Here is a 24,958-nt window from a genome sequence, read left to right as displayed (position 1 = left end):
GCTGAGCACCTACTACATGCAGACACTGCTGCGGGTCACTCCATCTGCCCAGATGGTCTTCTGAACTAGGCATGATAACCCCCATTTGATAGACAAGGAAACCTGGAAACAAAAACCTGCTGAGCTGACAAGAAAGCCCCTCAGAGGCCACAGCAGCCAGGGAAGTGCATTGGGTCCAGTGCCCTCAAGTCCGCCAAGGACGGGACTGGCTTTAGAGACTCGCAGACTTGGAAATCGGACTGCCAAGGCATCTGGTTTTGTTCGCTCCGGAGATGGTTCTTAACCACAAGCCACACTTCACAGCCTCATCTGGGCCTCAGGAGCCCCTGAGGGCACAGCTCCGGACAGGAGACACAGCAGGTGGGCCCCTCCCTCGGCAGGACGGGCTCGAATCAGGCAGGGCACTCCTAGCCTTGTCACCGGACACTGAAGGGCATCAAGGGCAGTGGCAGGCCGTGCCCTTCTGAGCTAAGCTGGGTTCTGACCTTTCACACTACCCTTCTAACTTCCATGGGTCTGTCACTGCCTTAGGGAGGGGCTGAAGCCAGACACAGCAAGGTTGGGGTCCGACGACAGAACCCTTAAGAAACGGACGCCTTCACGGGGGCGGCTGGTGAAGAGGGGGCCGGGCACCGCAGCAACCAGGCTGCAGGTCAGACACCAGGAAGGAAGCAGGCCTGGCGCGGATCCGAGACTCCTGGGAGAGACTAGGGCTGGCCGTGGGCGCAGGCCGATCCTTACATTCGAGGCCGGCCCTGCTCTGTAGCTTCCCTTTCCGGGACTCTCACCAGCGCAGGACTTCGCTGGGAGCGCGCACGTGGCGGGGCGGCCGCGGGCACTAGCCCGGACTGGTCACCGGGGGCGCCAGCGAGCTGACGCTCTGGCCCGCTCCGGTCTCTGTGGCTCGCGCGACCTTCCGGCCCTGGAGTCGGTGGCCGCGGGGCTCCAGCGACACCGTGTGGCCCGTCTCCGCTGTGTGGCTCTAGGCGGCCGAGAAACTGCTGAGAGTCCGGCCCGGCCGACGGTGAGGGCCCCGGGAGGCAGCGGCCCAGCCCTGTTTACCTGCGACCGCGCAGAGCATGATGGGAGCCGCGGGGAGAGGGGGGGAGTGATCCCGCCCCCTTACCTGCGGTCTCGTAGAGCATGCTGGGAGCCGCGGGAGGCAGTGACCCCGCCCCCTTTCCTGAGGCCGCGCAGAGCATGCCGGGAGCTGGTGTCCAGACCGCTCGCCTCTGTTTGGACCCGATTTCGGTCCTTCTGGGGTGTTAATGCTCCTGAAGTCCAATCGCACGTGTGCAGACCCCAGCCTGTACGACGCTGACTCCGCCCGGTCCCAGAACCAAAGCCATGCTGGGGTGTGGCCTCTGACCCAACGCGGAGAGGACCTCGCTTTGCGGGACCCCACCTGGAACCCGACCTCCCGGCCTCGCAGTCGATCGGAGCCGCCATGCATGGGAAGTTGCTGCCGCTGGCCGGCCTCTACCTGGTGCAGGGCCTGCCCTACGGGCTCCAGTCCGGCCTCCTGCCCGTGCTGCTGCGCGCCGGCGGCCTCTCCCTGACGCGCGTGGGGCTGGCCAAGGTTCTCTACACTCCGTGGCTGCTCAAGCTGGCGTGGGCCCCGCTGGTGGACGCGCAGGGCTCGGTGAGGGCCTGGCTGACGCGCAGCACGGCAGGCTTGGGCCTGGTGTGTGGGCTCCTTGCCGGGCTGCCCCCGCCTGGAGCTGGCCAGGCCGGGCTGCCCGCCGCAGTGGCGGGGTTGCTGCTGTTGCTGAACCTGGGTGCCGCTGTGCAGGATGTGGCCCTGGACGCGCTGGCTGTGCAGCTGCTGGAGCCGGCCGAGCTGGGACCGGGCAACACCGTGCAGGTGGTCGCCTACAAGCTGGGGGCCGCGCTAGCCGGAGGCGCGCTGCTGGCGCTGCAGCCCACTCTCTCGTGGCCGCAACTCTTTCTGCTCCTGGCTGCCACCTACTGGCTGGCCGCGGCCCTGGCCTGGGCTGCACCAGCCCTGCGGCGGCTCCCACAGCAGGCCCCGTCCAAGCAGCGTCCCCACACCGCGCACCTCCTGCGGGACGTGCTGGCTGTGCCGGGGACCCTGTGGACGGCAGGCTTTGTGCTCACCTACAAGCTAGGTGAGTGAGGCCTCGAGGCGCAGGCAACAGCAGAGGTGGGGCTTCCGGGACAGCTCCAAGTGTGTCCCCAGTGCTTGCAACCCATTACAGGGCCACTCTCTTTTTGGGTATGACCTGCAGGACTTGGCCCCGACATCCGGGGCTCTGCAGCTGGACCTTGCTGTCTTCTCATCCCCCAGCTCTAGCCACATCCCTGAGCTCTCTCGGGCTGCCCCACTTCTCCCCCCAGCACCTGCAACTCTGGAACACTGAGGAGAGCAGGGCAGGACTGAGGCCCCAGGTGGGGAGAAGGGAGGTGGGGGCAGATATGGAACCTCTTGTGTTCATACCCCCTCTCCACAACCCAAGGTGAGCAGGGCGCCAGCAGCCTGTTTCCTCTTCTCCTGCTGGACCATGGTGTTTCTGCCCCTGAGCTGGGACTGTGGAATGGTGTGGGTGCTGTGGTCTGCTCCATCGCTGGCTCCTCCCTGGGTGGGACCTTGCTGGCCAAGCACTGGTGAGCCCTCCCCAGTGTGCCCTGCCCACCCACTTGTACCCAAGCTGCCCCCAATTCCTATACTGCCCAATTTCCCACCCCCACCCCAGGGAACTGCTGCCTCTGTTGAGGTCAGTGCTGCGGCTCCGCTTCGGGGGCCTAGCCTGCCAGACTGCCTTGGTCTTCCACCTGGACACCCTGGGGGCCAGCATGGGCCCTGGCACAATCTTGAGAGGTGAGAGGCTGGCTTTGAGGAGGGAGGAAAAGGGGCCAGGAGCCTGGGGCACTGCTGACCTCTGCCCTCCCAGGGTCAGCCTTGCTGAGCCTATGTCTGCAGCACTTCTTGGGAGGCCTGGTCACCACAGTCACCTTCACTGGGATGATGCGTTGCAGCCAGCTGGCCCCCAGGGCCCTGCAGGTGAGGACACATTGCAGGGACACAGAGGGACTGCAGGGCTGGGGCTGTGTGGGCCTTACTCTGACCCTGACCCCCACCCCCTCAGGCCACACACTACAGCCTTCTGGCCACTCTGGAACTACTGGGGAAGCTGCTGCTGGGCGCTCTGGCTGGAGGCCTGGCCGACGGGCTGGGGCCACATCCCTGCTTCTTCCTCCTGCTCATCCTCTCTGCCTTGCCCGTTCTGTACCTGGGTCTGGCACCCAGCACCTTTCTCTGAGCTGGGTGGCTGCACTGGTCAATAAAGCCACGTGTGCCTAGAATATGTGATGCGCTTGTCCCCAGGTTGTGGGGGCTGCCTCATTGGCCAGGAGGGCCCATAAAAACAATGTGAGCACTTTATATTCTGCATTTTGGAGTCTCCTCGTCCTCACACCCGGTAACAGGTTTTGCCCAGGGCCTCAGTCACTGCCCTAGCTGCTGACAACCCCAGCTCTACCCAACATCCCCCAACGCAGTGCAATCAGCAGGCCACCTGCAGGAGCTCTTCTGTGGCCAGGCGCACCAGGGCGTGGAAGCTCAGATTCAGGTATTTTCTCCAGAAGCGCCGGTCCTGCCCGTACACCTGGGCTGGGTAGCAGGGGCTTCCTACGGTGGAGTCAAGACACAGCCATGAGCCCCAGCCCCAGCCTGCATGGGAGGCATCCCAGGCCTCACCTGCCCCAGCCCCAGCTCCAGCCTGCATTGGGTGGAGCCTTGTAGGCCTCACCGATGCCATGGAAGATGCGGGCCACAGCCCTGCCCGAGAACTTCTCCTTTGGCCTCAGGGACAGAAACTGGCGGATGTCGCAGCGGACCTGGTCCTCCCAATCCTGGAGCTGTGTGGACAGGCACATCAGGCTTGCTCTGAGCTACCGTGGCACTGCATCCACACAGCAAGCCCCATGCAGCCCAAGGAACGTGCAACCCTGATGAGCTTCCTGGCCTTACTGTACTCACTCTGGCCTGCCCTGGCTCAGGGCCCTGCGTGTCCTCCATGTCTCCCGGCCCCTGTGCTTCCTCTTCCACTTCCTCAAAGTAGCGGCCGAGCAGGTCCTTGAGCCTGGTGCTGCGCTCCTCATCCTGCTGCTCCAGGCAGGGCCCACAGCTGGGGAAGGCTATGCTGTGGGGAGGAGCCCGTCAGAGCTGATCACTGCAGGAGGGTGGATGGTCCCAGGCCCTGCCCGCCGCCTCCCAACCTGTGAAAGGCCTGAAAGGTTCTGCGCAGACGGGCCAGGGCCTGGCGCTCCCGGGCCCGCACACGGCCATAGAGGAAGTCACAGATCTGGTCCTTCTCCTCAGCGGTCAGGTCTCCTGGGCTGCGAAGGTGGAAGGCCAGCTCCCTGAACTCCACAAGCACCCCTGTCCTGCGCCGCACACCTGCCGGAAAGCATGTCAGATGCAGGCAGGCAGCATCCAGGGCTGGGTGGGGTGGGGCGGGGCGCACCTGTCCTGGGTTCATGGTCCCACTGCAGCTGGCAGAGAGCCCGCCGTACAGAGGCCAGCTCCCAGCCCATGGAGTCCACCAGCTTGACCATATCAAACTCCACAGAGCTGCTGCCTTGCCCTGGGTCCTCAGGCAGCCGCTGGGCCAAGCACACAGCCAAAGGGGGACACCTGTGCACAGGGAAAAGGAAACATGTGGCCAGCAGCCCTGATTCTCCAACCTTGTCTCCAACTCAGGGCAGGGCGTGCTCACCTGTGGGCCAGGGCCTGGAGCTGGGCAGGGCCCCCAGGGCAGCTCAGACGGCAATGGATATAGGTGGTTGCCAGCAGCTCCAGCCAGTGGCGTGGGTGCAGCTCCAGGTAGCACAGCAAAGTCTCGATGGCTGTGGGCAGAGCAGGGCTCAGGGGATGTGGGCACAGCCCATCCACACCCATGGCTTACCCCCAGGTTCCTCACCCTCCTCTGGCATGTCCAGAGCCTGCACGGTAAGCTGTACTGGGAGTGCCCGCTCATGGCCCACACAGGTCCTTCTGGGTCCTAGGGCTGCCTGGTGGACACCAAGCTGCTCAGCCTCTTGAGAGGAATACTTGGGCACAGGTCTTTCTCCACCCATGGTCCCTTCCTGCTCTGGGGACAGCCTGGTGCAGGTGCAGGCTGGGAACACACGCTGCACCAGCCTCTTCACGGCCAGGAAGTCTGTGCCGTTGGCGTGCACATGTCTGCGGAGCTCTCGCAGGTCTTCGCCCTGCGGGACGACTATCATGAGGGTGGGGTGGGGCACTGGGGGCTTGAGCACTGGCAGTTGGGGGGGTGCCAACCTGGGGCTGCAGGAAGAGGTGGCAGTGGGCAGGCTGCCCATCACGCCCGGCCCGGCCCACAGCCTGCACGTAGCTCTCGAAGCTTGGGGGCAGCCCCAGATGCAGCACAGCCCGCACATCTGGCCGGTCCAGCCCCATCCCGAAGGCCACTGTGGCCACAACCACCCGCAACTGGCCCTGCATGAAGGCCCGCTGTACCCGCTGCCGTTCCCGGCCGCACATGCCCGCGTGGTAGGCCTCGGCCGTGGTTTTGGGGGCACGACCTTTGGGGAAGACAGGCAGATGATCAGTGGGAGGGGCCATGTGTGCCCAAGGTGGGTTCACCGGGACCCCAGCCCTGTCTGTGCCTCACCTCCAGGCCCCGGGCCCTGGGCTGCATGCAGGCAGGTTCGGAGAAGCGCAGCGATCCGCTCCGTGTCTTCGCGCCGGTTGCAGTAAATGATAATGGAATCCAGGTTTCGAAAACGTTTGCCTTGCAGCAGTGTCAACAGTGCCTGACAAGGAGTGGTCGGCATGGGCAGTGAGGGGTGAGCATGGGCCGTGGGGGGTGAGGAGATATCGGTGTGGGCCGTGGGGGGTGAGGAGAGTCGGTGTGGGCCGTGGGGGGTGAGGAGAGTCGGTGTGGGCCGTGGGGGGTGAGGAGAGATCGGTGTGGGCCGTGGTGGGTGAGGACAGATCAGTGTGGGCCGTGGGGGATGAGGAGAGGTCGGCGTGGGCCGTGGTGGGTGAGGAGAGTCAGTGTGGGCCGTGGGGGGTGAGGAGAGATCGGTGTGGGCCGTGGTGGGTGAGGAGAGTCGGTGTGGGCCGTGGGGGATGAGGAGAGTCGGTGTGGGCCGTGGGGGATGAGGAGAGTCGGTGTGGGCCGTGGGGGATGAGGAGAGTCGGTGTGGGCCGTGGGGGGTGAGGAGAGTCGGTGTGGGCCGTGGGGGGTGAGGAGAGGTCGGCGTGGGCCGTGGGGGGTGAGGAGAGGTCGGCGTGGGCCGTGGGGGGTGAGGAGAGGTTGGCGTGGGCCGTGGGGGGTGAGGAGCCGTCAGCGTGGGCAGTCGGGAGCCAGGGCCCTGCAGGGTCCCCAGAGCTCACACTCCCACCTGGTCTGTGTCCCTGTCCATGGACACGGAAAGGTGCAGGTTGGCGGGAACTGGGGCTGGCCCATGGAGGCCAGGCTCTTCATTCACAGCCAGGTGCTGTGCCACGTCACTGGCAGTGCGGCGTGTGGCTGTGGCTGTGAGACCCAGGAAGCAGTGCACGCCCATGCGCTCCCGAAGCACCTGCACCAGAGGCGGTGGTGGCGTGAGGCCATCCAGCCCATCCTGGCCCTAGCCGCCCACCCCAGTTCACATATGGCTCACCCTGCAGACGCGCAGGTAGCAGGGCCGGAAGTTGTGGGACCACTGGGAGAGGCAGTGGACCTCATCAATGCAGGCAAAAGCAACTGGAGGCAGCTGCGTGGCTGGAGAGAGGCCTCCTGCCCCCACCAGTGCCTCGGGTGTCAGCATCAGCACGTGTACCTGGGCTGCCCGAACCTGAAGGCAGCAAGATCAGAGGCACAGCCCAGGCGCTGCCTCCCTCACCCCTAGGCCCATGAGGCCCCCACCTTCTGCAGGACAGACTCCCGTTGCTTCCTGGTCATGCCCGAGTGTATGCAAGCTGCCTTGAGACACGGTGGCAGGCCAGACACCTGCAAATGCAGGAGCAACGGCCGTCATAGGCCAGCCCGGCCCTGGCCCTTCCCCAGGTCATCCCAGAGCTGCTGCCATGTCCATCCTAGGCCCTCAGGGGAGAGGAAAACCAGGTCCTGGGTCCTAGGGACAAGGGTTTAGAGCCACCTGTGGGCCTTGGCCCAGGAGCCCTGGAGCAGACAGACTCAGTGGGGAGGGCTCCCTTCCCAGCACAGCTCCTGTAGGGGTGGCCGTGGTGCCTGTGGAGCTGGGCTGCCTTCGACCTACTGCCAGGACTGGGACTGAGGCCACAGACACCTTGAAGCTCCCATGGGAGGGGGCGGTTAGGGGAGAAGCAGCAGTTGCCCTTGGGAGTCACAAGTGCTGGTTCTTGTCTGTGTACATGTGCCCAGGGCCCTGTGTGCACACCTGGTCGTCCATGAGTGACAGCAGGGGAGAGATGACCAACGTGAGGCAGGGGCTGCGCCGGGCATAGAGCAGCGCCGGGAGCTGGTAGCACAGGGACTTGCCGGCACCTGTAGGCAGCACCAGCAGCGTGGAGATGCCTGTGTGGGGCGCGAGTCAGCAGCGGGGTTCTGCAGCCTGGCCTCAGCCCGGCCTCAGCCCCGGCAGCCACGCTCACCAGACAGGATCCGCATGACTGCACGCTCCTGCCCGGGACGGAAGGCTTGGTGTCCCAGCTGCTCCAGGGCCTGGAACACCTCAGCCGGCGTCTCTGCAGACACAGGTGTTGACCACCATGACTTAAGTCACACCAACCCCTCGGTAAAGGCTCTGGGCCAGCAGCTGACTGCTTACCTGCCAGCTGCCCTGAGGGCCCCAAGGAGTAGAGTGGCAGCATGGTGGAGGCCAGGCCGGGCACCCCAGGCACAGGCTGTGGTGCAGGAACCAGCGGCTCAGGGCCAGCAGGGTCTGTGTCTTCCTCACTTACTGGGGCAGGCAAGAGAAGGTGGAATGGGAGCTCCAAGCAAAACAACCATTGGCCACAACCTTCTCTTCCCCCAAAGGGGTTGGCAGCAGGCAGTGCCCTTCTTCTGTGCTACTTCTTCTAAAGCATAAAAGGTTGACACCCATCCTCATCCTTGCCACCCTGCTTTGGGGGAGCCAGGGTAGGGCCTGGACCAGGGGCACCTGGAAGGTCTTTTGCTTGGAACAGAAGTGTTGCCCAAAAGAGTACCGTGCCCTCTCCACAGTGGTGGCCAGACCCACCCTCCGGGCAGATGTCTCACCTGGCTGAGGACACTGGGATGCCCAGTGATCAAACTGTTCATTCAGGAAACAAGACTCCTTGATCGTGACTGTGGCACCACCACCCCCAAAACACTCCCCTTTCTTCCGCCACTTCTGCTTCCATGCCTGAAGGGTGCCCACATAGGAGGGTCACTGGGTGGGACATGCAGGGGTGCTGAGGGGAGGGAAAGGGAGGGCCTGTCCCAGTCCATCGCCGTCTCACCTGCTTGCGGAGGAGCCTGCCACGGAGTGCCCGGCCCTGCACGTAGCGTTTCTGCTTCATGTTGAGCCGTACATAATTGCCCCTGTCATGGTGGGCCAGCCTAGAGATGTGCAGATGGACTGTGCCCTCAGCCTTCCCCGCCCTAGCTTGACTGGAGGTGCTGAATCTGTGGTACCTGGGGGTCGACAAACTGCTGCAGGGCTGAGGTGGCTGTGCCTGTACAGGTTCCCCTGGAGGATCTTCCTCAAGTGCGACAGCCCCAGCCCCCTCCGATGGGGGTCCAGCCTGGCTGCTCTGCTGCTGGACCTGTGCGGGGCTCCCCCAGAGCTCCTTGTTCCGTCTCTGCTTCTTGCCTCGACTGCTGCTGGGCTGGGGGCTCCCTGCACGGATGCTGACTTCTTGGAGGGCTGAAGCCTCTGGGTCTGGGGAGCCAGCACCAGGACCAAGGACAGCTGACTCACCCGGGATCAGAAGCTGTGATTCCTCTGAGCCTAGGCCAGGCCTGCAGGCTTTGGGGGCCCCCAGAAAGTCTGGGATCTCACTGTGACATCGCTGTAACCAGTCAAGATCTAGGGAGGCCAGCTGCTGGCTCAGGCATGCCTGCAGGTGCTGCAGCTGGCCTGGCCTTGGCTGGGGCCCAGGGGGCTGTGGAGGCTCATCACTGACTTTTTCTGCAAAGGTAGGGACAGGCCTTGTGCCTGGGGGATTTGGGGTGGGCGTCTTGGATGAGGATCTTCCTAGAGGCCAGGGTCTGCGGCCTAGGGCTGGTCCGGCCTGGGAAGGGAACAGAATGGCAGCAGAAACTCAGGCCCCTGGGCTTCTGTAGACTCTGAAACCTGCCTGAGTTCCCACCTTCAATGGTAGGACAGGCTAATTAGCACAAGGCTGGCCTAGAAAGGGAGTCAAGGGCGAAGGCCCCGAGAAACTCCGTGGAGACTCGTGCCCTGGTTGGCACAGGAGCCTGTGCCTGTCTGTGTGGAAAGAGTGACAAGAAAGAACCCCGGGCCAGAAGCACCTCTGGACCTAGTGTGGACTCACTGCTTGCTAACTCCTCACCTGCAGGGTGCCTTTCAGGTTGGCCTTGAGCCGCTGCCCGTAGTCCGGCACCGACCCCTGGCAGCTCCGCCCTGGCGTATGTTGTGGACTGTGGGTTGCAGCCCGATTCAGGTGGGGCCCCCAGCAGCGGGACTCTGGTGCCTGCAGGAGACAGTAGGGGCGCAGGCCAGAAAAAGGCTGGTGTGGAAGCAGAGGCGCTCCCACCCACCCCCTCACACCTGGAGCGAGGCCCGGCCCGTCTTCACTTTGCTCAGTCCCCCTCCCAAGTTCTGTGCCCCACGGAGGCCTGGCCGCGACTCCGTGGCTCCTGCCACTCCGCCAAACAGGAAAGTGGGAGGAGGCTGGGGTGGCGGGGCCTGGATACCTCTTCGACGGCCACGGGGAGCAACTCGGAGCTGCGGGGCCCGCCGCCGGCCTGGCCCACGGTCCGCTTGAGAGTACGATACTCCCGGTAGAGCGCTGCGTGGGCGGGCGGGAGGCGGGGTCAGGGTGGAGCCTGGGCCCCCGCCGACCTGGCGTCCTCCCGCCTCCGTCGACCCGGGACCCCGCCACCCCGCCGCGCGCTCACCGCGGGTCTCCTGCGGCGCCGCCTCCACGTCGTCCTGTAAAGGGAACGCGTCAGCCGCGGGCCGCGCCCTCAGCCCCTCGGCCCCAGGGCATCCCGTACCTGGCTCGGCCGCCGCCCGCGCTCCCGCCGGAACGCGCGTTCCCACGCTTGCAGCCGCTCGCGCACATCCCGCAGCCGCTCCATGGCGGGCCCGCCAGGTCTCCGAGCAGTCCAGCGGCCGCCCAGCGAATCTCCCGCGCCGCAGACGATGGGGCCAACAGCCAATGCGGGCGCGCGGCGGGCCGGGGGCGGGGCCACCGCGACTAGGCAGCCAATCCGCCGGGCCCTGGACAAGCAACCAATGGGGGGCGCCGACGTCATCGCGGGGCGCCGCGGCGCCGTGCGGGGCGCGGCGGACGGTCTAGGCGGGGCCGGAGGCGGTGGCTGCGGCTGCGGGACCGGTGAGCGCGGGCGGCCAGGCGGGGGTCGGAGTGGGGCGGCGTACGTCCCTGGCCCTGCCTGGCCGCAAGGGGCGTGGCAGCGGTCGCTCGGGGCGGCCCGGCTGAGGGAGGCAGTAGCTGCATTTGGGAGCCCGGGGCCGAAGCCGGGAGCCCGGGCGGTGCCATAGCGGGCCGGGAAGGACTGGGAGTCCCCCGGCCGGTCGGAGCGGCGTCAGGCCCTGGTGGGAGACGCACCTGGCTTGGAGGAGCAGGCCCCTCCCGGGACAAGAAAGAGCAGAGGGACCAGCGCCTCCCGCGACTCGAGGCCCAGAGGAGCCGGGCGGGGGCGTCTTTTCGAAACGCAGGCAGCCGAGGGCCGACGCGTTCCCCGTGGCCGGCGGGAGGGGCGGGGGCCTCGCACGGAGGTGCCTGCCTCCCTTGGTGGCCAGGCCGTCTGCTTTCGTGTACTCCCGTGACAGGTGCTCGGTTGGTCTGTCCTGTCAGAGCGAGGTATGACCGTTGAGATCTCAGAATGAGACCGAGGGTTGGTGTCTGGGACTTTTCAGGAAGCGGTTCTTTAAGGACTTATTTGTATGTGCAAAAACAAGGGCCCTGGGGCCAGAGTGTTCTCCCTAGACCTCTTCCCTGACTTGTCACTCAGGCTGTGACCTTGGGCCAGGCCTAGGCCTTCATTTTCTAATCTGTCACAGGGAGATGGCTGCGATTTAGTTTTGAGGATGCTGCAGTCAGCAGCAGGGCTGGCACCCTGTGTCACAGGTACCTTGTGGCCTTGGGAGTGTTCGCGCGCATCTCTGCAGCTTGGGTGCTGCTTAGGCAGCTTTCTTTGCCTTGTCTGAGCAATCTGTAGCCTTGCACCTTCCGAATCCCACATACTTAAGACTTGTTCTTTCCACAGTGGCTCTCCAGGGAAGAGGGAGAGGTTTTAGGCCACTGGTAAGAGCCACCAAAGGTGAAGGTTGCTTTCTTTCAGGGGTCTCCGTGCTTGGTGACACTCTGGAGAATAGTTTTTTTTGGGGGGGGCTTATATTGAAGGCTTGGATTTCATAGGCTACATCATCTGGACTCAGTGTTCCCTAGGTCTCGGTCTTTTCAACCTGCCCTGTTGCTTATGAAGCTGCATCTGTGCTTCCAGCTCTTTGTTGTTTTGTGGAGTCCCAGGGTAGCCCTGGAGAGCCTCTGTGAGGAGAGGGGAGGGAAACGTGATTTGGCTGCTTGACTCCTTGGAGTGTCCCATCAACATTAATGCTGATGAAGGTTGGTGGGGAGAGGCCTGGACTTTATTCAGGTTTCGAAGAAGGTTTTGTGAAGCAGCTTTGTAATTTGGGAGGCCTGAAGTACCCATGGGGGGCCCTGCAAGGCAACAGGCATCTGTCAAAAGCACACCCAAGCAAGCGAGTTGTCGACGACGTCACACTGCTTGACACTTGGTTTTCCTAAAGAGTCCTGTGCCTCTGGAGGGCTGGGGCTGAGTTGTGACCTTGTCTGCCAGTTCACTGCACCTAGCCCAGCGCTAGGCATCTAATAGGTGCTTGTCTGTGCCGTGGCCTCTGTTAACTGCTGACTTTGTTTCAGGCGCTATGCTGGGCCTTCCTACCACCTGTGTGTGGCTTGGTAGTGGCCTAGGGTCTCTCCTCCCTGCTGAAGTCCCTCTCCTGCAGGTGGCCGTCTGCCCGGCCCAGCGCCATGCACACGCTTGTGTTCTTGAGCACGCGGCAGGTGCTGCAGTGCCAGCCAGCTGCCTGCCAGGCCCTGCCCCTGCTGCCACGCGAACTCTTCCCCCTGCTGTTCAAGGTGGCCTTCATGGACAAGAAGACAGTGGTACTGCGCGAGTTGGTACACACATGGCCCTTCCCGCTGCTCAGTTTCCAGCAGCTGCTACAGGAGTGTGCCCACTGCAGCCGTGCCCTCCTGCAGGAGCGGCCTAGCACTGAGAGCATGCAGGCCGTTATCCTGGGGCTGACTGCCCGGCTCCACACCCCAGAGCCTGGGGCCAGCACACAGCCCCTCTGCAGGTATGGACTTATCTGAAGGGTTGTCAGGCTAGGGGTGTGTAAGTGGGTCCCCTGAGAAGGTTCTAGGCTTGGGTGGTAAAGTTAGCAAGAGCTCATACAGGAGCAGGTGTGTTGCTCCTGTCCCAAGCTGGCTGGGAGGGGGTATGGGCCCTGCCCCTCGACCCCTTCCTCAGATCATTCCTACTCCCAGGAAGCATGCGCTGCGGGTGCTGGACATGACAGGCCTCTTGGATGATGGTGTGGAACAGGATCCTGGCACCATGAGCATGTGGGACTGTACTGCTGCCGTGGCTCGCACATGCATCGCCCAGCAGCAGGGGGGCGCCACAGAGCCTGGGCCAGCCCCCATCCCCGTGGAGGTGCGTGTGGACCTGCGGGTGAACCGGGCCTCCTATGCCTTCCTGCGGGAGGCACTCCGAAGCAGCGTGGGCAGCCCACTGCGGCTCTGCTGCCGGGACCTGCGAGCTGAGGACCTGCCCATGCGCAACACTGTGGCCCTGCTGCAGCTTCTGGATGCAGGCTGCCTGCGCCGCGTGGACCTGCGCTTCAACAACCTGGGCCTGCGTGGCCTGTCTGTAATCATCCCACACGTGGCTCGCTTCCAGCACCTGGCCAGCCTGCGGCTCCACTATGTGCATGGGGATTCAAGGCAGCCCTCCGTGGATGGCGAGGACAACTTCCGCTACTTCCTTGCCCAGATGGGCCGCTTCAACTGTCTGCGCGAGCTCAGCATGGGCTCCTCTCTCCTTTCAGGGAGGCTGGACCAGCTGCTCAGGTGAGCGGGCCCCACCACTGCCCTGCCCCTCCCTTCTGTAGGGACCCTCCCTGGCTCTGCCTGTTTGTGACCCCTGTGTCCCCTGTAGCACCCTGCAGAGCCCCCTGGAGAGCCTGGAGTTGGCCTTCTGTGCTCTGTTGCCTGAGGACCTGCGCTTCCTGGCACAGAGCCCCCATGCTGCCCACCTCAAGAAGTTGGACCTGAGTGGTAACGACCTGTCTGGCAGCCAGCTGGCACCCTTCCAGGGTCTGCTGCAGGCATCAGCAGCCACACTGCTGCATCTGGAGCTGACTGAGTGCCAGCTTGCAGACACCCAGCTGTTGGCCACACTACCCATCCTGACTCGGTGCACCAGTCTCCGGTACCTTGGCCTCTATGGCAACCCACTGTCCATGGCGGGCCTCAAGGAGCTGTTGCGGGACTCAGTGGCGCAGGCTGAGCTGCGTACTGTGGTGCATCCCTTCCCTGTGGACTGCTATGAGGGCTTGCCCTGGCCGCCGCCTGCCTCTGTCCTGCTGGAGGCCTCCATCAATGAGGAGAAGTTTGCCCGCGTAGAAGCAGAGTTGCATCAGCTGCTTTTAGCCTCAGGCCGTGCCCATGTGCTCTGGACCACGGACATCTACGGGCGACTGGCTGCAGACTACTTCAGCCTATGATGAAGTAGCTCTGGGTGAGACACAGGCTGTCCTGCAGTCTCTTTAGGTAGGCAGGGCCTTTGCTGGGACCCTGGTGGAGGCCTGTCACAAAAGCACTGGTTTCTGGTTTCCTGCTGGGTCCGCCTTGCTTCTGGGCACACCTCGAGCCTCCCCTGCTTTCTGCAGTGCCCCACGCGGTTTTCCCTGCACTTGCTCCATGATTGGCTGACCATCTGTGGGCCCCAGGGCTGGATGTCAGGCTTCCATTGCCCTGCTCAGTTTGGCTGCATTTGGCTGCCCTCTGGGGTCCTGGTCCTTTGTGCAAATGCTTTGGGATCCCACTTGTGAGTTGAGAGAGATGACGGCCTCTCTGAGCCTTTCCCATCCCTTTACTGAGAGCTCAGTGCTCTGGGGTTGAAGTTGGACAGAGGCTGCTTCAGGGAGGCTGGGGTCCCCAGGCACTCGTGCCTCTTAACGTGTTCCCTGCCCTGCCACCCAGTCACCCCACTGGGCTGGGCTCGGGCTGGAGGGGGTCATCAAGGTACAAATGTGCCTGGAAATTGAATTTATGGCTCTTTTTTTTTCTGTCCACATTGGTCAGCCTTATCCTTATCTCTGCCGTCACCATCCCCAACATGGCCACTGGGCAACAACTGCCATCCAGCCTGCCCGCAGGGCGGCCCCGTCTGCACTGCCGGCCAGTCCTTGCTCTTCCCACCTTTCGGAGGCCCAAGATCCTACCGTGGCCGGCCAGGGCCAGCGAGGGACCCCCCTGCAGAGCTGGAGGTTGGGGTGATGTCTTTTTGGAAGAACTTCAAGGGAGGTGTTGGGGCCTCCCTGGCCACCTTCCATTGCTACCCCAGGATTCCCGAGTGCAACGCTCCCGCTGCGCGTCCCACAGACGGCTCACCGCACTCTGCGCGGCTTCCACCTTTACTGACGGAGCATGTGCGCGGCCGCGCCGGCCAGTCCCCGGCGCCCACGTCATCTGCCCGCGCCCGCCGCCCTAGCAATGGATCTCGTAGGCGACTGGCGGGGGCACGCGGAGTCCCGGCCCCGCCCCCTCTGCTGGTCCGCAGTCCGCCGGCGCCTCCGCCGGACCCTCGGCGAAGAGCGGCTTGGAGCGGTTGATGACGAACATCTCGTGTCCGCGCTCGTCGCGGAGCTCCTCTAGCTGTGCGAACGTGCAGGGGCCGTCCGAGTAGTCGTTGACGAACAGCGCGCCCTCCCCCGGTGGCCCCCGCGCCTTTTTTCGCCTGCGGCGCCGGCGACAGATCATGGCGACCAGGAGCAGCGCCGTGAGCGCCAGCAGCGCGATGGCCGCCGCAATGGCCGTCTGCGTGGCCAGGCCCAGGGCGCGGAAGGCCATGCTTCCCGCCTCGGGCCGGGGCTCGCGACCAGCGGGGCGGGCGGCCGGAGGTGGCGGTTGCGCGGGCTGCTGCAGCTGCTGCCGGGACGCGTTGACCAGGAGCCGGAAGGGCACGCGGGCAGCGCCACCAGCATTGGAGGCCTCGCACTCGTACTTGCCGGCATGAGCCAGCGTGATGTTGCTGAGGAAGAGCATGCCGCTGCCCGTGTCGGATGCCGTGTGTCCGCCCAGGCCCGGCGCCCCGCCTTCTAGCTGGGCCTGGGCTTGCGGCCGGCCCTCGCGAGGCTGGGGCACCTTTCTCCAGGTCACCAATGGCTGCGGGTAGCCAGAGGCTTGGCAGGCAACCCGCAGGTCCTCACCCAGGTTGGCTGTGAGCTCCAGCGGCTGCACGTGGACAGAGGGCGGAATGCAGATGAGGCTGCTGTGGGATACGTCCAGGAGACTCTGGAGCGCCAGGCGCGGGGGCTCTGCACACATAATCTTCCTGTCCCTGGAGGTGAGCAGCCGCTGGCCGCCCTCCTTGATCCAGGCACCCAGCCAGTGCAGGGCGCAGTCACAGCGCCATGGGTTCTCTGTGGGAGAGCAGCATCAGGCAGGTGGCTTGAGGATGGTGCTACAACACAGCCTGTGCAGTTGGGATTCTGCGGGCCAGGGCAGGGGCCTCTTTCCCACCTACCACAGCCTTTTCACACGGAGTCCAAGGCCCCTGCCACCCCTTCCTTCACCCCAAGCTCCGTGGGGCGGCAGCAGCCCTTCACCCCCGCCCCGCCCCCTCCGCTTTAGCTCTGTGATGCCTGTTACAGATCACTTCTGCGTCAGTCTGAGAAAGCACCTGCTCCTCAAATCTTCCTGCAACAAGTGCCACTGCTTTTAGGAACCTGGGCTTCCACATAGGCATCTCACCAGCACTGAAACCTTACAAGTCCTCTCAGCCTTGTCTTTGGATGTTCTCTCGGGAATGTCCCCAGTCCTGATCAGCTGTCTCCTTTGCAATTTTTGCCTCCCCTCTGAGGGCCTAAAAGTGTACAGAACCCTCAACTCTGTTAAGTCACCCTGTGGGGTTCCTGTCTTGTCTTCCTCAGGCAGGGTGCCTGAGCTGTATCCCCCAACACGCCCATTCCTGCAGCCCTCCACTGTGGCTGCAGGCGGTGGTGCGGCCCTCCAGACTGCTGCCCAGTTGCCTGCTATCAAAGCCCCTCCACACATGAGCCTGTTCCCTACTGCCACCACCTGGCCAAGACAGAGACACTTTTCCGAGGAAGAGGTACCTGTGAGGCGCAGGACTTGCAGACTGGCCAGGGGCTGCAGCGCCTCTCGGCTGATGGTACCCAGCTGGTTCCTGCTGAGGTCCAGCAGTGCTAGGGAGGACAGCCCCGCTAGAGCCTGGTCCTCCAGCAGCTCAATGCTGTTTTCTTGCAGGTGAAGCTCCTGCAGTCGCTGAAGTAGGGACAGCAGATCGTGAGGAAAAAGGGCGCCGAGGTTGGGGGCATGCCCCCCCTTCTTACCAAGCTACACTACGTTGCCTTTTCTAACTACTCCAGCCCTACAGGGCGAGCGGCCATAATGGAGTCTCCCGCCCCTTCAGACCCCAGGCGCTCACCGGCAGGTGCAAGAAGGTGAAATCCAGCAGCCGCGCCAGCTGGTTGCCCGCCAGGTAGAGCACGCGCAGCTGGGCCAGGCCTGCGAAGGCGCCGCTGCGCAAGGCGCGCAGCCGGTTGCTGGTGAGCGCCAGCTCCAGCAGGCGCGGCTGCGCGCGGAAGGCGCCGGCCTCCAGGGCGCGCAGGCTGTTGTTGTGCAGGTAGAGCCGCCGCAGAGCGGCGAGCGGCGCCAGGGCTCCTGGCTCCAGGCGCGCGATGTTGTTGTCCTGCAGGAACAGTGTCTGCAGGCCGGGGAAAGGGGAGGCGCTTACCCCGCTGCGGGGGTCTTCTCCTTGGGGGCACCCTGTCCTCCCGCAGCTCCACACAGTGCCCACCTGCGTCCCTGGCGGGATTCCCAGCGGGACGACACGCAACCGCAGGGCGCCGCACTCCACTGTGGCGCTGTAGCAGCGACAGGCTGCTGGGCAGCCAGCGGTGCGGGGCGGCAGTAGCAGCAGCAGCAGCAGCAGCGCGGGGGCCCCCGGGGCCATCTCCCGAGGCCCAGCTCCTCACCGGCCCTTCCGCGGTTCAGCCGCGGACGCGTGCCCTCCTGAAACACAGGTTGGCAGGCCAGTCTCGGCAGTCGAGAGCCAGCCAATAGATGGAATGGAGGCCTGCGCCTGCGTCTAACTTTTGACGTTATAAATCGGTTCAAGAAACTAATAAAACGTTCGGTTTTCTCCTTTGACAAAAACATTTTCTTAAAGCTCTGGGGCATCAGGTTCGAATTTAGAATTCCTGGTGTCCTCTTCACAGGATGTGACCAGGTAGGGAGAGCCACCCAACCCTGTCACCTTCTCTTCCTTCTCCACCCATGCCCAGCAGGTCAGGAGCTTCCTGCTCAGGACATGGATGTGTGTCGCTTGCTGCCCCCGACTCTACCCCCAGGCAAGTGGTTGCTGTTTGGTTCTACGGTGCAAGAAGCTGGAAGTACAGGGTATGGGCTTGGGAACTTTGCTTAGGTGACAAAGCCTGGGCCCCCATTACCCAAGCATAGCTAGGAAGGGGAGAACAGGCCCTGGGCAGACACACCTCCTTGTCATCCTGTGGGGGCCCAGGCAGAGCTGGCTTCAGAGGAGCTACGAGCCCCAGGGAATTCAAGGCACAGCTTTGTCCAGCACCTGCTCCTGGCCTAGGGGTGGGACCAGCTTAACTAGAATTGGGTCTTTTTCTCAGGTAACCTGTCAGAGAATTGGGGGATGAGAAAAATAATGGGAAAGTCGGCTCAGGAGCCATGGGTCTGTGCTTCCCATGCTGGCCCCCAGAAAGGTGTCCTGTCTTTGGGGAGAGATGGGGCCCTGGGAAAGCTGGGGTGGGACGGGGCGGGGGGGGCCTTGGGCCACCAATTGGGTTTCTGGTGTGGCTTCCCAAAGGGGCTCTGGGAGCAGTGTGACCTCTGAAATCAGCAAGGAGCAGGGAGTTTGCTGGGGGACCATATGCATGTACTTATCCTAAAGAAATGGGAAGGCTGCGGTCTGGTTTCAGGAACCAGTTTTAAAAGCAGGGATCTGGACTAAGCCAGCCAGCCTGCCCGAAGCCAGGGAAGACAGGGCTGCAGGTGTCCTGTCTCCCAGCCTCATCTGGCAGGCCTCCCCAAACATTTGCCTGTCCACCAGCTCTTCCTCTTTGCCGAGTCATGTGGAAAGGGACGGGACCAAGTGACCTTGGTGTTTGTTTAAATCTTGCCCTAAATTGTAAGTCATATGATTATTTAAAGTCACTAGAGATAAATAAGCACAGCAATAAAGTTTTAATGGAATAGCTCTGACCCAGGCGGAGGCAGTTCCCAGATGTCTCAAGATGAGTGTGAACCCCAAGAAAATGGGGGCGTTATCTGGGCCCCTGGGATCCATTCCCTGGGTAAAAAGGGTTGGTACGTGGCTCCAGGCCTGGCCCAGTCAGCCTCCAGCAGGAAGGCTTCTCAAGTGGAGAAGGTTCTTGGCCTCAGATCTCAGGGCGCTGCTACTCACGCGGACCCCCCCTAGATGCAGATTGGTGTAGAAAGGCCTGCCAGAGCAGGGATGAGGGCCCCAGGCTGGAAGAAGCCCAGAAATCCTTTTACCAGAGGACACCCCCTAATCCGCTGGGCAGGGGCGGGGTGTTACACGCAGGATTCCGCGACGACTGTAACTGCCTCCTGGGCGCCCCTCTGTGTGGGAGGCGGGGAGGGAAGAGGATGGAACGCCCTGTGCCGCCTAGGGCACAGTGCGAGGCCCAAGCTGGTCTCCGGGCGGCCCTTGCGCACCTCTGCAGCACTGCGACCCGGTGCCTGTATCCCCCACGGTCTCCTCTGCTACCCACGAGCGCCGGTCGGTTTTCGGCCGGGCTCAGGGAGGGCGTGGCCTCCGCGTTCCCCATCCCCCTCCCAGACCCACGCCCTTCTCGGAGCGCACCAGGGTCAGAGCCAGGGTGGTCCCCGACCCCCCAGTCTCCCCACGCCTGGTGACCTTGGGCCGGGCGTCCCCTCACCTGACGCTCCCGCGGCGAGCGGCTCCCCCGCCGTGCAGGTGGCGGCCCCGGTCCGAGCAGCGGCCGGGCTGGGAGGGGGCGGGGGACGCTCGCGCACGCGCACCAGAGTCCCGCGCCCGCCGCCTGGGCCTGACGTCTCCAGCGCGGGCCAATCCGGAGGGCGCCGGAGTCGGGTGCGCGGGAGGCGCGCGCCGTGGGGAGCGGAGGGTCCGGGAGGGCCGGGCCGCGGCAGCACCAAGGACAGCGCCGGATGGGGAGGCGGGGCGCGCAGGCGCACTAGGCTGTCGCGAGTGCGGGTGGCGCGGGCTTTCCGGGGCGTGGGGTCCCGCGGGAGCGGGGTGAGGGGCGCCCGCGGCCTCCTGCCTTTCCCGTGGCCCCGCTCAGGGGGGCCGAGCCGCGAGCAGCAGCGGGGCCAGGTCCATGGTGAGGGCGAGGCGGCGGCCCTGCCAGAGCACGTGCGAGGGCAGCGCGGGCGCGCCGGGCCCGTACTCGAAGCAGGCGCTGAGCTCGAAGGCCAGGGCGGAGCGCACCAGGCCCACGCCGCCCGCACGCTCCGGCGCCGGGTGGTACAGGCGCCCGTTGGCGGCCAGGGGCAGCAGGCGCGCCGGCTCGAAGGGGACGGCCAGGGCCTCACCACCGCCGCAGTAGGAGAGGCGCGGAGGCCTGTGGTCCGCGGTCAGCAGGTGCGTGAAGACCACCGGCCGGTCCTCGCAGCGCAGGAAGTTGCGCTCTCTGCCGCAGGGCGAGAGGAAGGGGAAGGCGGCCTCGTAGCGCCCGCTGCGGTTGGGTCTCAGGCGGGAGAAGAAGGTGACCAGGAACTGCGGGTCTGGGGGATGAAGGGCGCGGATGCTCAGCGCGCTGGGCTCCCAAGGCTGCCGGGCCCAGGACCACACCGAAGGCAGGCGCCGGCGGCAAGAGGTTCGCCTGGCCTCACTCAGCGGGGCTCCTGAGCGCAGGACGCCCATTCCTTGGTGCGCTGGGCCCATCGGCAGAGTCGGGAGCCCATCCGGGGCTGCCCGAAGGGAGAAAGAAAGGGCTGGGGAGGAAGGCACAACATTACCTTTGAAGCAGGTGATGAAATTCTTCATTTTGGAATCATCCAGGAAAAGCTGCAAACAGAGGGCCGGGCCATGATGAGTCCCAGCGTGCAGGGGGAGGCTGGGAAGCTCGGGAGGTCCTGAACCGGCCCGAGCCCACTTTTCCTGCTTGTCTGTGCACACCGAATGCAGGGAGGCTCGTGGAAGGTAAACCTGGGGGCCCTGCCGACTTCTCCGCATCTATGCGCACTTCTGCTCCCTGGTCAGTCAAGTCTTTCCTGCACGTTTTCCCTCTTTTCAAGTTTGTAATCAGTTGTGTCACCTCCTCCGCGGAGACTACCTGGCTTGCTGCCTCCCGGACACGCCGCTGCCTTTGACAGGGCTTCCAAAAAAATGCGCGGCGGCCCGGGTGTCTCCCTGGCAGCGGCGAGAAGTCAGCGCCAGGGCTGGGGGCTTGCAGGGCAGAGTCCGGAGCTGCACGACGCAGCAGGGACGCGGCCAGTGTAGGAGCCTCAGCCGGACCGACCCAGCTCCCGTCTTTCCAGCGCGCGCTCCTCCAGCTCTGCCGAGTCTAGGTCGCCCACCCCCCGGCCCCGCCCACCCACGTGGGACTTCCCTTCGGCCTCGCCCCTCTGGCAACTGCCGCGCCCACAGAAACCCTCGCCTCCGGCCCCGCCCACAGGCACCTCTCCCGGCCCCGCCCCTCGAGCAACGGCCTTGCCTCCTCCCACCTGGCCCTGGTGGTCCACGTAGTAGAAATACTCGCGGGTCTGGGGTTCGGGCCGCTGCCCCTGCGTGTAGGAAACGCCCCCATCCCCGCTGCAGGGCCGGGCTCCCCGCGACCGCGCCAAGGCCAGGCTCCGGAGCGCCCCGCACTGCGACCACATTCTCCTCCCGCGCCGGAAGCGGCCAGCAGGTCACGCCGAGGGCGGTGCCGCGCGAACTCGCGCCCGCCCGCAGCAGCCCCGCGCCTCGCGTTCCGGCGGCGCCCGCCTCCGCGACCCGGGCCCGGCGCTCTTCCCTTTCCCTCTGGCCTCGGGGGCTCGCCCGCCCTGGCCTTCTGAGCGGCGTACCCAGCCCCGCCCCTTCCGGTCGGCCCCGCGTCTCTTCCCGCCCCCGGCCGCGCCCACAAGGAACAGGAGACGGCGCAGGGTCCATGTGCACTTTATTCACTCGCGTCGTCGCCTCTCGGGTCCATGCGTCTGGGCGAGCGTCTGAGCCGGGCGGGACCGCAAAGGTCCCGGGGCCACCCGACTGAGGACGCCGCCCGGGCCTCGGCAGGGCTGGGCCTTTTGTTTTTAATAAATAAAAACGGAACTCTAAAAAATATATATATAAAAACTGGGGAGAAATTAAGTTTTACAACAATTGGAACTCAAAATTCCAAAATGGAAAATGTACAAACTCGGTCCCCCAGCAGCTCTGGCCTCGAGAACAGGCAGTCCCGGGCGCGGCGTCTTCACGCTCGTCAGCTGCAGGTCGGGGACGGGGATGGGGTAGCGCTTGGTTTTTGGTCAGAAGCCAAGAAAAAAGATCGGAGAAGAAAAGAAGGAATGACCTCAACTTCCCCTGCACGGAGGACAGGGACGGCTCAGAGATAAATAGCATTTAGGTTAAAACTATGTCATTAGCAAATTTAGTTCTTATATCTTTCCCTCTATTTATATCTCTAGACACAGGTGGGCTGCGATGCAGGATTGATTCTGGATTTCTAGTTACACGAAGAAAAAATACTCTCGCCCCTCCCCCACCCTGCCCCCAGAATGCCTGCCAGCCCTGCCCCTACCCCGGAGGACTTTGGTTTGGGGGCCCCCACCCCACCCACCGAGAGCCTGCCAGACCCCGGGCCCACTGCCCTGGAGCCCCCAAACTCCTGAGCAGTCACCAGCTGGGGACCACGGGCGAGGAAGGGAGAGGCGGCGGGACAGGTCGGGAAGCTCCCCCGGGGCTGGGAAGAGCTGCAGGTCTGGACAAGGACCGGAGGAAGGGAAGGAGACGGGGGCGGCTGGGCAAGGCCCAGGCCAGGACGCGCAGGAGCCACGGGGAGGCAGCCCGGCCCCACGGAGGGCAGTGTCGCTCGGCTCCAGGACACTGAAGGCACTGAAGGCACTTTCTCGGAGCTGACCTGGGGCCAGCGGAGGGCGAGGCGGTGCCCGCGGGAACTGGCCGTGAGGTGGGGGGGCCAGAGGCGCCCTCCCAGCCGCTGCTCTGCCCTGGCTGCACCCTCAGACCAGGCAGAAGACGTGGGGAACGCCGGGGCCAGGGGCCTGGGGGAGGGGAGGGGGTTGCAGGGCTGGGCCGGGCGATTCTGGCCCCTCTGCCGGGAGAGCGAGTGCGGGGTTCGGCCTGGCTCAGGGCGGCAGGACGTCCCTCCTGTCCCCGGGCGCCCCCACTACAGCACACCCTCCATGAAGCTGGTGTCCAGGTGCTGGATGAGCACGCGCAGGAAGGACATCTCCTTGCGGGTGTTCTCGAAGATAACGCGCGGGTCGTCGGACTGGCAGCGCAGGCAGTTGGGCGCCATCACCATGGCCAGGTTGCTTACATCCATCTTGGTGACCGCGACGTTGGCCGGCTGCACGAAGACCTGGAGGAGGAGCGAGGGTGGGCGCGGAGGGGCGGGGGCGGGGCGGGGAGGGGGAAGCGGCGGGGACCCCCGCGGAGGGAAGTACCTGCAGGAAGCGGATGAGGTAGCAGAGCACCATGCGGTTGATGCGGGGCAGCGCGTGCACCACGGCCACCGCCGCCTCGGGGCTGTCGTAGTGCGCGATGCACTGCTCGTAGAACTCGTGCGGGATCAGGGGCTCCTCCAGCTCCCGGTACCACAGCTTCAGCAGGGATGCTGGGGACACAGCACGGGGCTTAGCGGGCCTGCTCGGCGGGCACCCCTGGACCAAGTGGGGTTCTGTGGCGGACACGAGGGGTGCTGTGGGTGACAGGCTGGGAGGGCCGGCCCATTCTGGACAGGGCCCATCTGACCCGGCTGGGCCCGGACCCCAGAGGGCCTTTCAGCTCCTAGGGGCCTGAACTTGATCCTGGAGGCATGGGGGTCACGCCAGCAGAGACGTGCGAAACAGGGTTTTTCTCAGGAGTCTGTGCAGCTGCCCTGAGGGGGTGTCTGCACAGCAGGCATGGCGGAAGGGCACAGGGCAGAGAGCAGCAGGTTGGGAGTGGGCTGCATTGCACAGGCAGGCCTCGGGGTGCCCCGAAGACACCTGCGGAGACTGTGCAATGGGCAGGAAGGAGGATGTGTTGGAAGTGACTGGGAAGCCATCATATCACTGGGCAGGAGGCAGGATCAGGGTGGACTCCAGAGGTGGAGACAGGGACCCCTTAGCCACAGCCTGAGCCTGCTCTGCTGCAGTGTGGAGGACTCACCAGGGACGTGGGGGTCTTCCAGGCCTGTGGGCACCTTCCACTGGTCCACCTGCAGCTTCAGAGCATTCACCTCGTCAATGTCCCCAGGGACCCTGCAGGGCACAGGGCAGGTCTCAGGCAACAGGAGCCTGCGCTGCGGCTTCATGATTCCGCCTGGACACTCCCTTTGGTCGGCCCCTGCTGACCCCTGGAGGGAGCAAAACCTCAGGACCCCCTGCCACCCCAGTTGGCCTCTTTCCCACGAACATGGGTGGATGGCACTCTTCAGGATTCCTGCCCCACACACCTGGGTCTGAGTGTGGTGTTTCCCCAGGCCACCGTCCCTCCCTGGACCCCTGCTGGCTCCCTGTGTGGATGCCCTCACCAAAGGGCCACTGGGGCTCAACCTGCAAGCCTCAGTTTCCCCAGCTGGCCTCCTGGGGCCTAGGTACCCCTTGCCCTGACAGGTGAGTCACGGGAGTGGGTGGCACCCTGTGCCATCCCTGTTCACAGACGAGGGCTGCCTGTCATCTGAGGCTCACACCCTGGGCTGCCCATGGCTGGTGTCCAAGCACGCTCTGGACCGCTGGTGGCCATCTGCAGGGGCGCCCTCCCTGGCTGGCTGTGCTTCCTCTTCAGAATGGGTCCTGTCCTCTTTCCTGGCCTGCACACACTTGGGGTCAGCTTCCACACTGTGGCCCCAACCTTCCATCTGCTCTCAGGTAGGGGTGGGGAAGCAGCCCAGCAGGCCTGAGGCTTAATGGCCCCTACATGCCAAAGATGCATGGTGGACACACAGCTGTGGCCCCCACACCCGGCGCCCGGGGTTGCCGTGGCACCTGAAGATGCCCTCTGTCTGGTCACCGTTGAGCGCCAGCACCTCCTCAGAGAGCCGTGTCTGCACCCAGGGCAGCTGGCGCTCAGGGTAGCGCTCCCTCTGCATGCCCATGACCTCCTGCAGTGCGCTGCCAAACATGGACGGGCTGAACACAGCGTTCTTGGCGTGCCGGATCTCCTCCACGTTGGGCTTCTTCAGCCCCTGTGAAGACAGGCTCTGTCCTGGTCTGGCCTGGCCGTCCTGCTTCCAGCCCTCCTCGCCCCCAAACCCTAACTCCTCCTGGGCTGCCCCTGGCTCTGCCTCCCCTCCTCTCATTCCTGTGAACTCC

General features: G+C 64.5%; 6 protein-coding genes across 26 annotated transcripts in view; 2 read left to right on the top strand and 4 right to left on the bottom strand.

Moving 5' to 3' along the window:
* Positions 1 to 1,044: 1,044 nt before the first annotated feature.
* On the top strand, positions 1,045 to 3,529 carry LOC105464230 (major facilitator superfamily domain containing 3). 3 transcript variants are annotated; one of them, XM_011711912.3, is made up of 5 exons: positions 1,053 to 2,129; positions 2,478 to 2,625; positions 2,715 to 2,839; positions 2,913 to 3,022; positions 3,108 to 3,403. In XM_011711912.3, the coding sequence occupies exons 1-5, from the start codon at positions 1,448 to 1,450 to the stop codon at positions 3,279 to 3,281; spliced, it is 1,239 nt and encodes a 412-aa protein (XP_011710214.1). In that variant the 5' UTR covers positions 1,053 to 1,447; the 3' UTR covers positions 3,282 to 3,403. The 3 variants fall into 3 exon arrangements, with proteins under 3 accessions (XP_011710215.1, XP_011710213.1, XP_011710214.1); XM_011711913.3 differs by lacking the exon at positions 3,108 to 3,403 and adding an exon at positions 3,448 to 3,529 and having other exon boundaries at positions 1,045 to 2,129; positions 2,715 to 3,022; XM_011711911.3 differs by having other exon boundaries at positions 1,049 to 2,129; positions 2,715 to 3,022.
* On the bottom strand, positions 3,475 to 10,295 carry LOC105464229 (RecQ like helicase 4). Of its 7 annotated transcripts, XM_011711910.3 has the most exons (21): positions 10,161 to 10,295; positions 10,062 to 10,095; positions 9,858 to 9,952; positions 9,494 to 9,634; positions 8,438 to 9,211; positions 8,214 to 8,340; positions 7,783 to 7,914; positions 7,607 to 7,699; positions 7,393 to 7,529; positions 6,900 to 6,983; positions 6,655 to 6,828; positions 6,394 to 6,573; positions 5,658 to 5,799; positions 5,306 to 5,568; positions 4,944 to 5,232; positions 4,740 to 4,869; positions 4,488 to 4,657; positions 4,240 to 4,420; positions 4,001 to 4,163; positions 3,771 to 3,879; positions 3,511 to 3,649 (listed from the first exon to the last, which is right to left on the bottom strand). In XM_011711910.3, exons 1-21 carry the CDS (start codon positions 10,242 to 10,244, stop codon positions 3,525 to 3,527), a joined length of 3,627 nt encoding a protein of 1,208 aa, XP_011710212.2. In that variant the 5' UTR covers positions 10,245 to 10,295; the 3' UTR covers positions 3,511 to 3,524. The 7 variants fall into 7 exon arrangements, with proteins under 7 accessions (XP_011710210.2, XP_070923670.1, XP_070923671.1 ...); XM_011711908.3 differs by having other exon boundaries at positions 3,475 to 3,649; positions 3,771 to 4,163; XM_024787481.2 differs by having other exon boundaries at positions 9,494 to 9,952.
* Positions 5,744 to 14,696, top strand: LOC105464228 (leucine rich repeat containing 14). Of its 7 annotated transcripts, none has more exons than XM_011711902.3 (5): positions 5,744 to 5,832; positions 12,160 to 12,513; positions 12,704 to 13,288; positions 13,377 to 13,990; positions 14,525 to 14,696. In XM_011711902.3, the coding sequence occupies exons 1-4, from the start codon at positions 5,819 to 5,821 to the stop codon at positions 13,942 to 13,944; spliced, it is 1,521 nt and encodes a 506-aa protein (XP_011710204.1). In that variant the 5' UTR covers positions 5,744 to 5,818; the 3' UTR covers positions 13,945 to 13,990; positions 14,525 to 14,696. The 7 variants fall into 7 exon arrangements, with proteins under 7 accessions (XP_011710204.1, XP_011710209.1, XP_024643253.1 ...); XM_011711907.3 differs by lacking the exon at positions 14,525 to 14,696 and having other exon boundaries at positions 12,704 to 12,872; positions 13,119 to 13,288; positions 13,377 to 14,488; XM_024787485.2 differs by lacking the exon at positions 14,525 to 14,696 and having other exon boundaries at positions 13,377 to 14,488.
* A 142-nt stretch (positions 14,697 to 14,838) lies between these two features.
* LOC105464226 (leucine rich repeat containing 24) lies at positions 14,839 to 17,420 on the bottom strand. 2 transcript variants are annotated; one of them, XM_011711901.3, is made up of 4 exons: positions 17,265 to 17,420; positions 16,893 to 17,171; positions 16,561 to 16,729; positions 14,839 to 15,864 (listed from the first exon to the last, which is right to left on the bottom strand). In XM_011711901.3, exons 1-4 carry the CDS (start codon positions 17,418 to 17,420, stop codon positions 14,930 to 14,932), a joined length of 1,539 nt encoding a protein of 512 aa, XP_011710203.1. In that variant the 3' UTR covers positions 14,839 to 14,929. The 2 variants fall into 2 exon arrangements, with proteins under 2 accessions (XP_011710203.1, XP_011710202.1); XM_011711900.3 differs by having other exon boundaries at positions 16,893 to 17,420.
* A 1,240-nt stretch (positions 17,421 to 18,660) lies between these two features.
* C8H8orf82 (chromosome 8 C8orf82 homolog) lies at positions 18,661 to 21,507 on the bottom strand. The gene is made up of 4 exons (XM_071067575.1): positions 21,167 to 21,507; positions 20,459 to 20,507; positions 19,399 to 20,224; positions 18,661 to 19,078 (listed from the first exon to the last, which is right to left on the bottom strand). The coding sequence occupies exons 1-3, from the start codon at positions 21,320 to 21,322 to the stop codon at positions 19,779 to 19,781; spliced, it is 651 nt and encodes a 216-aa protein (XP_070923676.1). The 5' UTR covers positions 21,323 to 21,507; the 3' UTR covers positions 18,661 to 19,078; positions 19,399 to 19,778.
* A 76-nt stretch (positions 21,508 to 21,583) lies between these two features.
* LOC105464231 (Rho GTPase activating protein 39) overlaps positions 21,584 to 24,958 on the bottom strand; it is a 143,702-nt gene continuing 140,327 nt past the window's right edge. For 5 of the 6 annotated variants that reach the window (XM_011711914.2, XM_011711917.2, XM_011711915.3 and 2 more), the window contains 4 exons: positions 24,632 to 24,831; positions 23,814 to 23,905; positions 23,108 to 23,277; positions 21,584 to 23,022 (listed from right to left, as the gene is read on the bottom strand). In XM_011711914.2, coding sequence (XP_011710216.2) covers positions 22,828 to 23,022; positions 23,108 to 23,277; positions 23,814 to 23,905; positions 24,632 to 24,831 — 657 coding nt within the window. In that variant the 3' untranslated portion in view covers positions 21,584 to 22,827. Of the gene's footprint in view, positions 23,023 to 23,107; positions 23,278 to 23,813; positions 23,906 to 24,631; positions 24,832 to 24,958 lie in introns of those variants that run through there. The other variant, XR_976713.3, reaches the window with a different exon arrangement.

This window comes from Macaca nemestrina, chromosome 8 (assembly GCF_043159975.1).
Source record: "Macaca nemestrina isolate mMacNem1 chromosome 8, mMacNem.hap1, whole genome shotgun sequence".
Classification (NCBI taxonomy): Eukaryota; Metazoa; Chordata; class Mammalia; order Primates; family Cercopithecidae; genus Macaca; species Macaca nemestrina.
This window is presented reverse-complemented; position numbering and strand designations above follow the sequence as displayed.

Excerpts from the sequence above, each read along its gene's own strand:
- LOC105464230 (XM_011711911.3), top strand. The coding sequence starts at position 1,448 with ATGCATGGGAAGTTGCTGCCGCTGGCCGGCCTCTACCTGGTGCAGGGC. Across the intron at positions 2,130-2,477 it reads TGTGCTCACCTACAAGCTAG|GTGAGCAGGGCGCCAGCAGC; the intron begins GTGAGTGAGGCC and ends CCACAACCCAAG. Across the intron at positions 2,626-2,714 it reads ACCTTGCTGGCCAAGCACTG|GGAACTGCTGCCTCTGTTGA; the intron begins GTGAGCCCTCCC and ends CCCCCACCCCAG.
- C8H8orf82 (XM_071067575.1), bottom strand. The coding sequence starts at position 21,322 with ATGTGGTCGCAGTGCGGGGCGCTCCGGAGCCTGGCCTTGGCGCGGTCG. Across the intron at positions 20,508-21,166 it reads ACGTGGACCACCAGGGCCAG|CTTTTCCTGGATGATTCCAA; the intron begins GTGGGAGGAGGC and ends CTCTGTTTGCAG. Across the intron at positions 20,225-20,458 it reads TTTCATCACCTGCTTCAAAG|ACCCGCAGTTCCTGGTCACC; the intron begins GTAATGTTGTGC and ends TTCATCCCCCAG.
- LOC105464229 (XM_071067569.1), bottom strand. The coding sequence starts at position 10,228 with ATGTGCGCGAGCGGCTGCAAGCGTGGGAACGCGCGTTCCGGCGGGAGC. Across the intron at positions 9,953-10,061 it reads GGCGCCGCAGGAGACCCGCG|CGCTCTACCGGGAGTATCGT; the intron begins GTGAGCGCGCGG and ends CCGCCCACGCAG. Across the intron at positions 5,800-6,393 it reads TGGACAGGGACACAGACCAG|GCACTGTTGACACTGCTGCA; the intron begins GTGGGAGTGTGA and ends ACTCCTTGTCAG.
- LOC105464226 (XM_011711900.3), bottom strand. The coding sequence starts at position 17,420 with ATGGCCCCGGGGGCCCCCGCGCTGCTGCTGCTGCTGCTGCTACTGCCG. Across the intron at positions 16,730-16,892 it reads TCACCTTCTTGCACCTGCCG|CGACTGCAGGAGCTTCACCT; the intron begins GTGAGCGCCTGG and ends TCCCTACTTCAG. Across the intron at positions 15,865-16,560 it reads GCAAGTCCTGCGCCTCACAG|AGAACCCATGGCGCTGTGAC; the intron begins GTACCTCTTCCT and ends GCTCTCCCACAG.
- LOC105464228 (XM_011711902.3), top strand. Across the intron at positions 12,514-12,703 it reads AGCACACAGCCCCTCTGCAG|GAAGCATGCGCTGCGGGTGC; the intron begins GTATGGACTTAT and ends TCCTACTCCCAG. Across the intron at positions 13,289-13,376 it reads AGGCTGGACCAGCTGCTCAG|CACCCTGCAGAGCCCCCTGG; the intron begins GTGAGCGGGCCC and ends TGTCCCCTGTAG.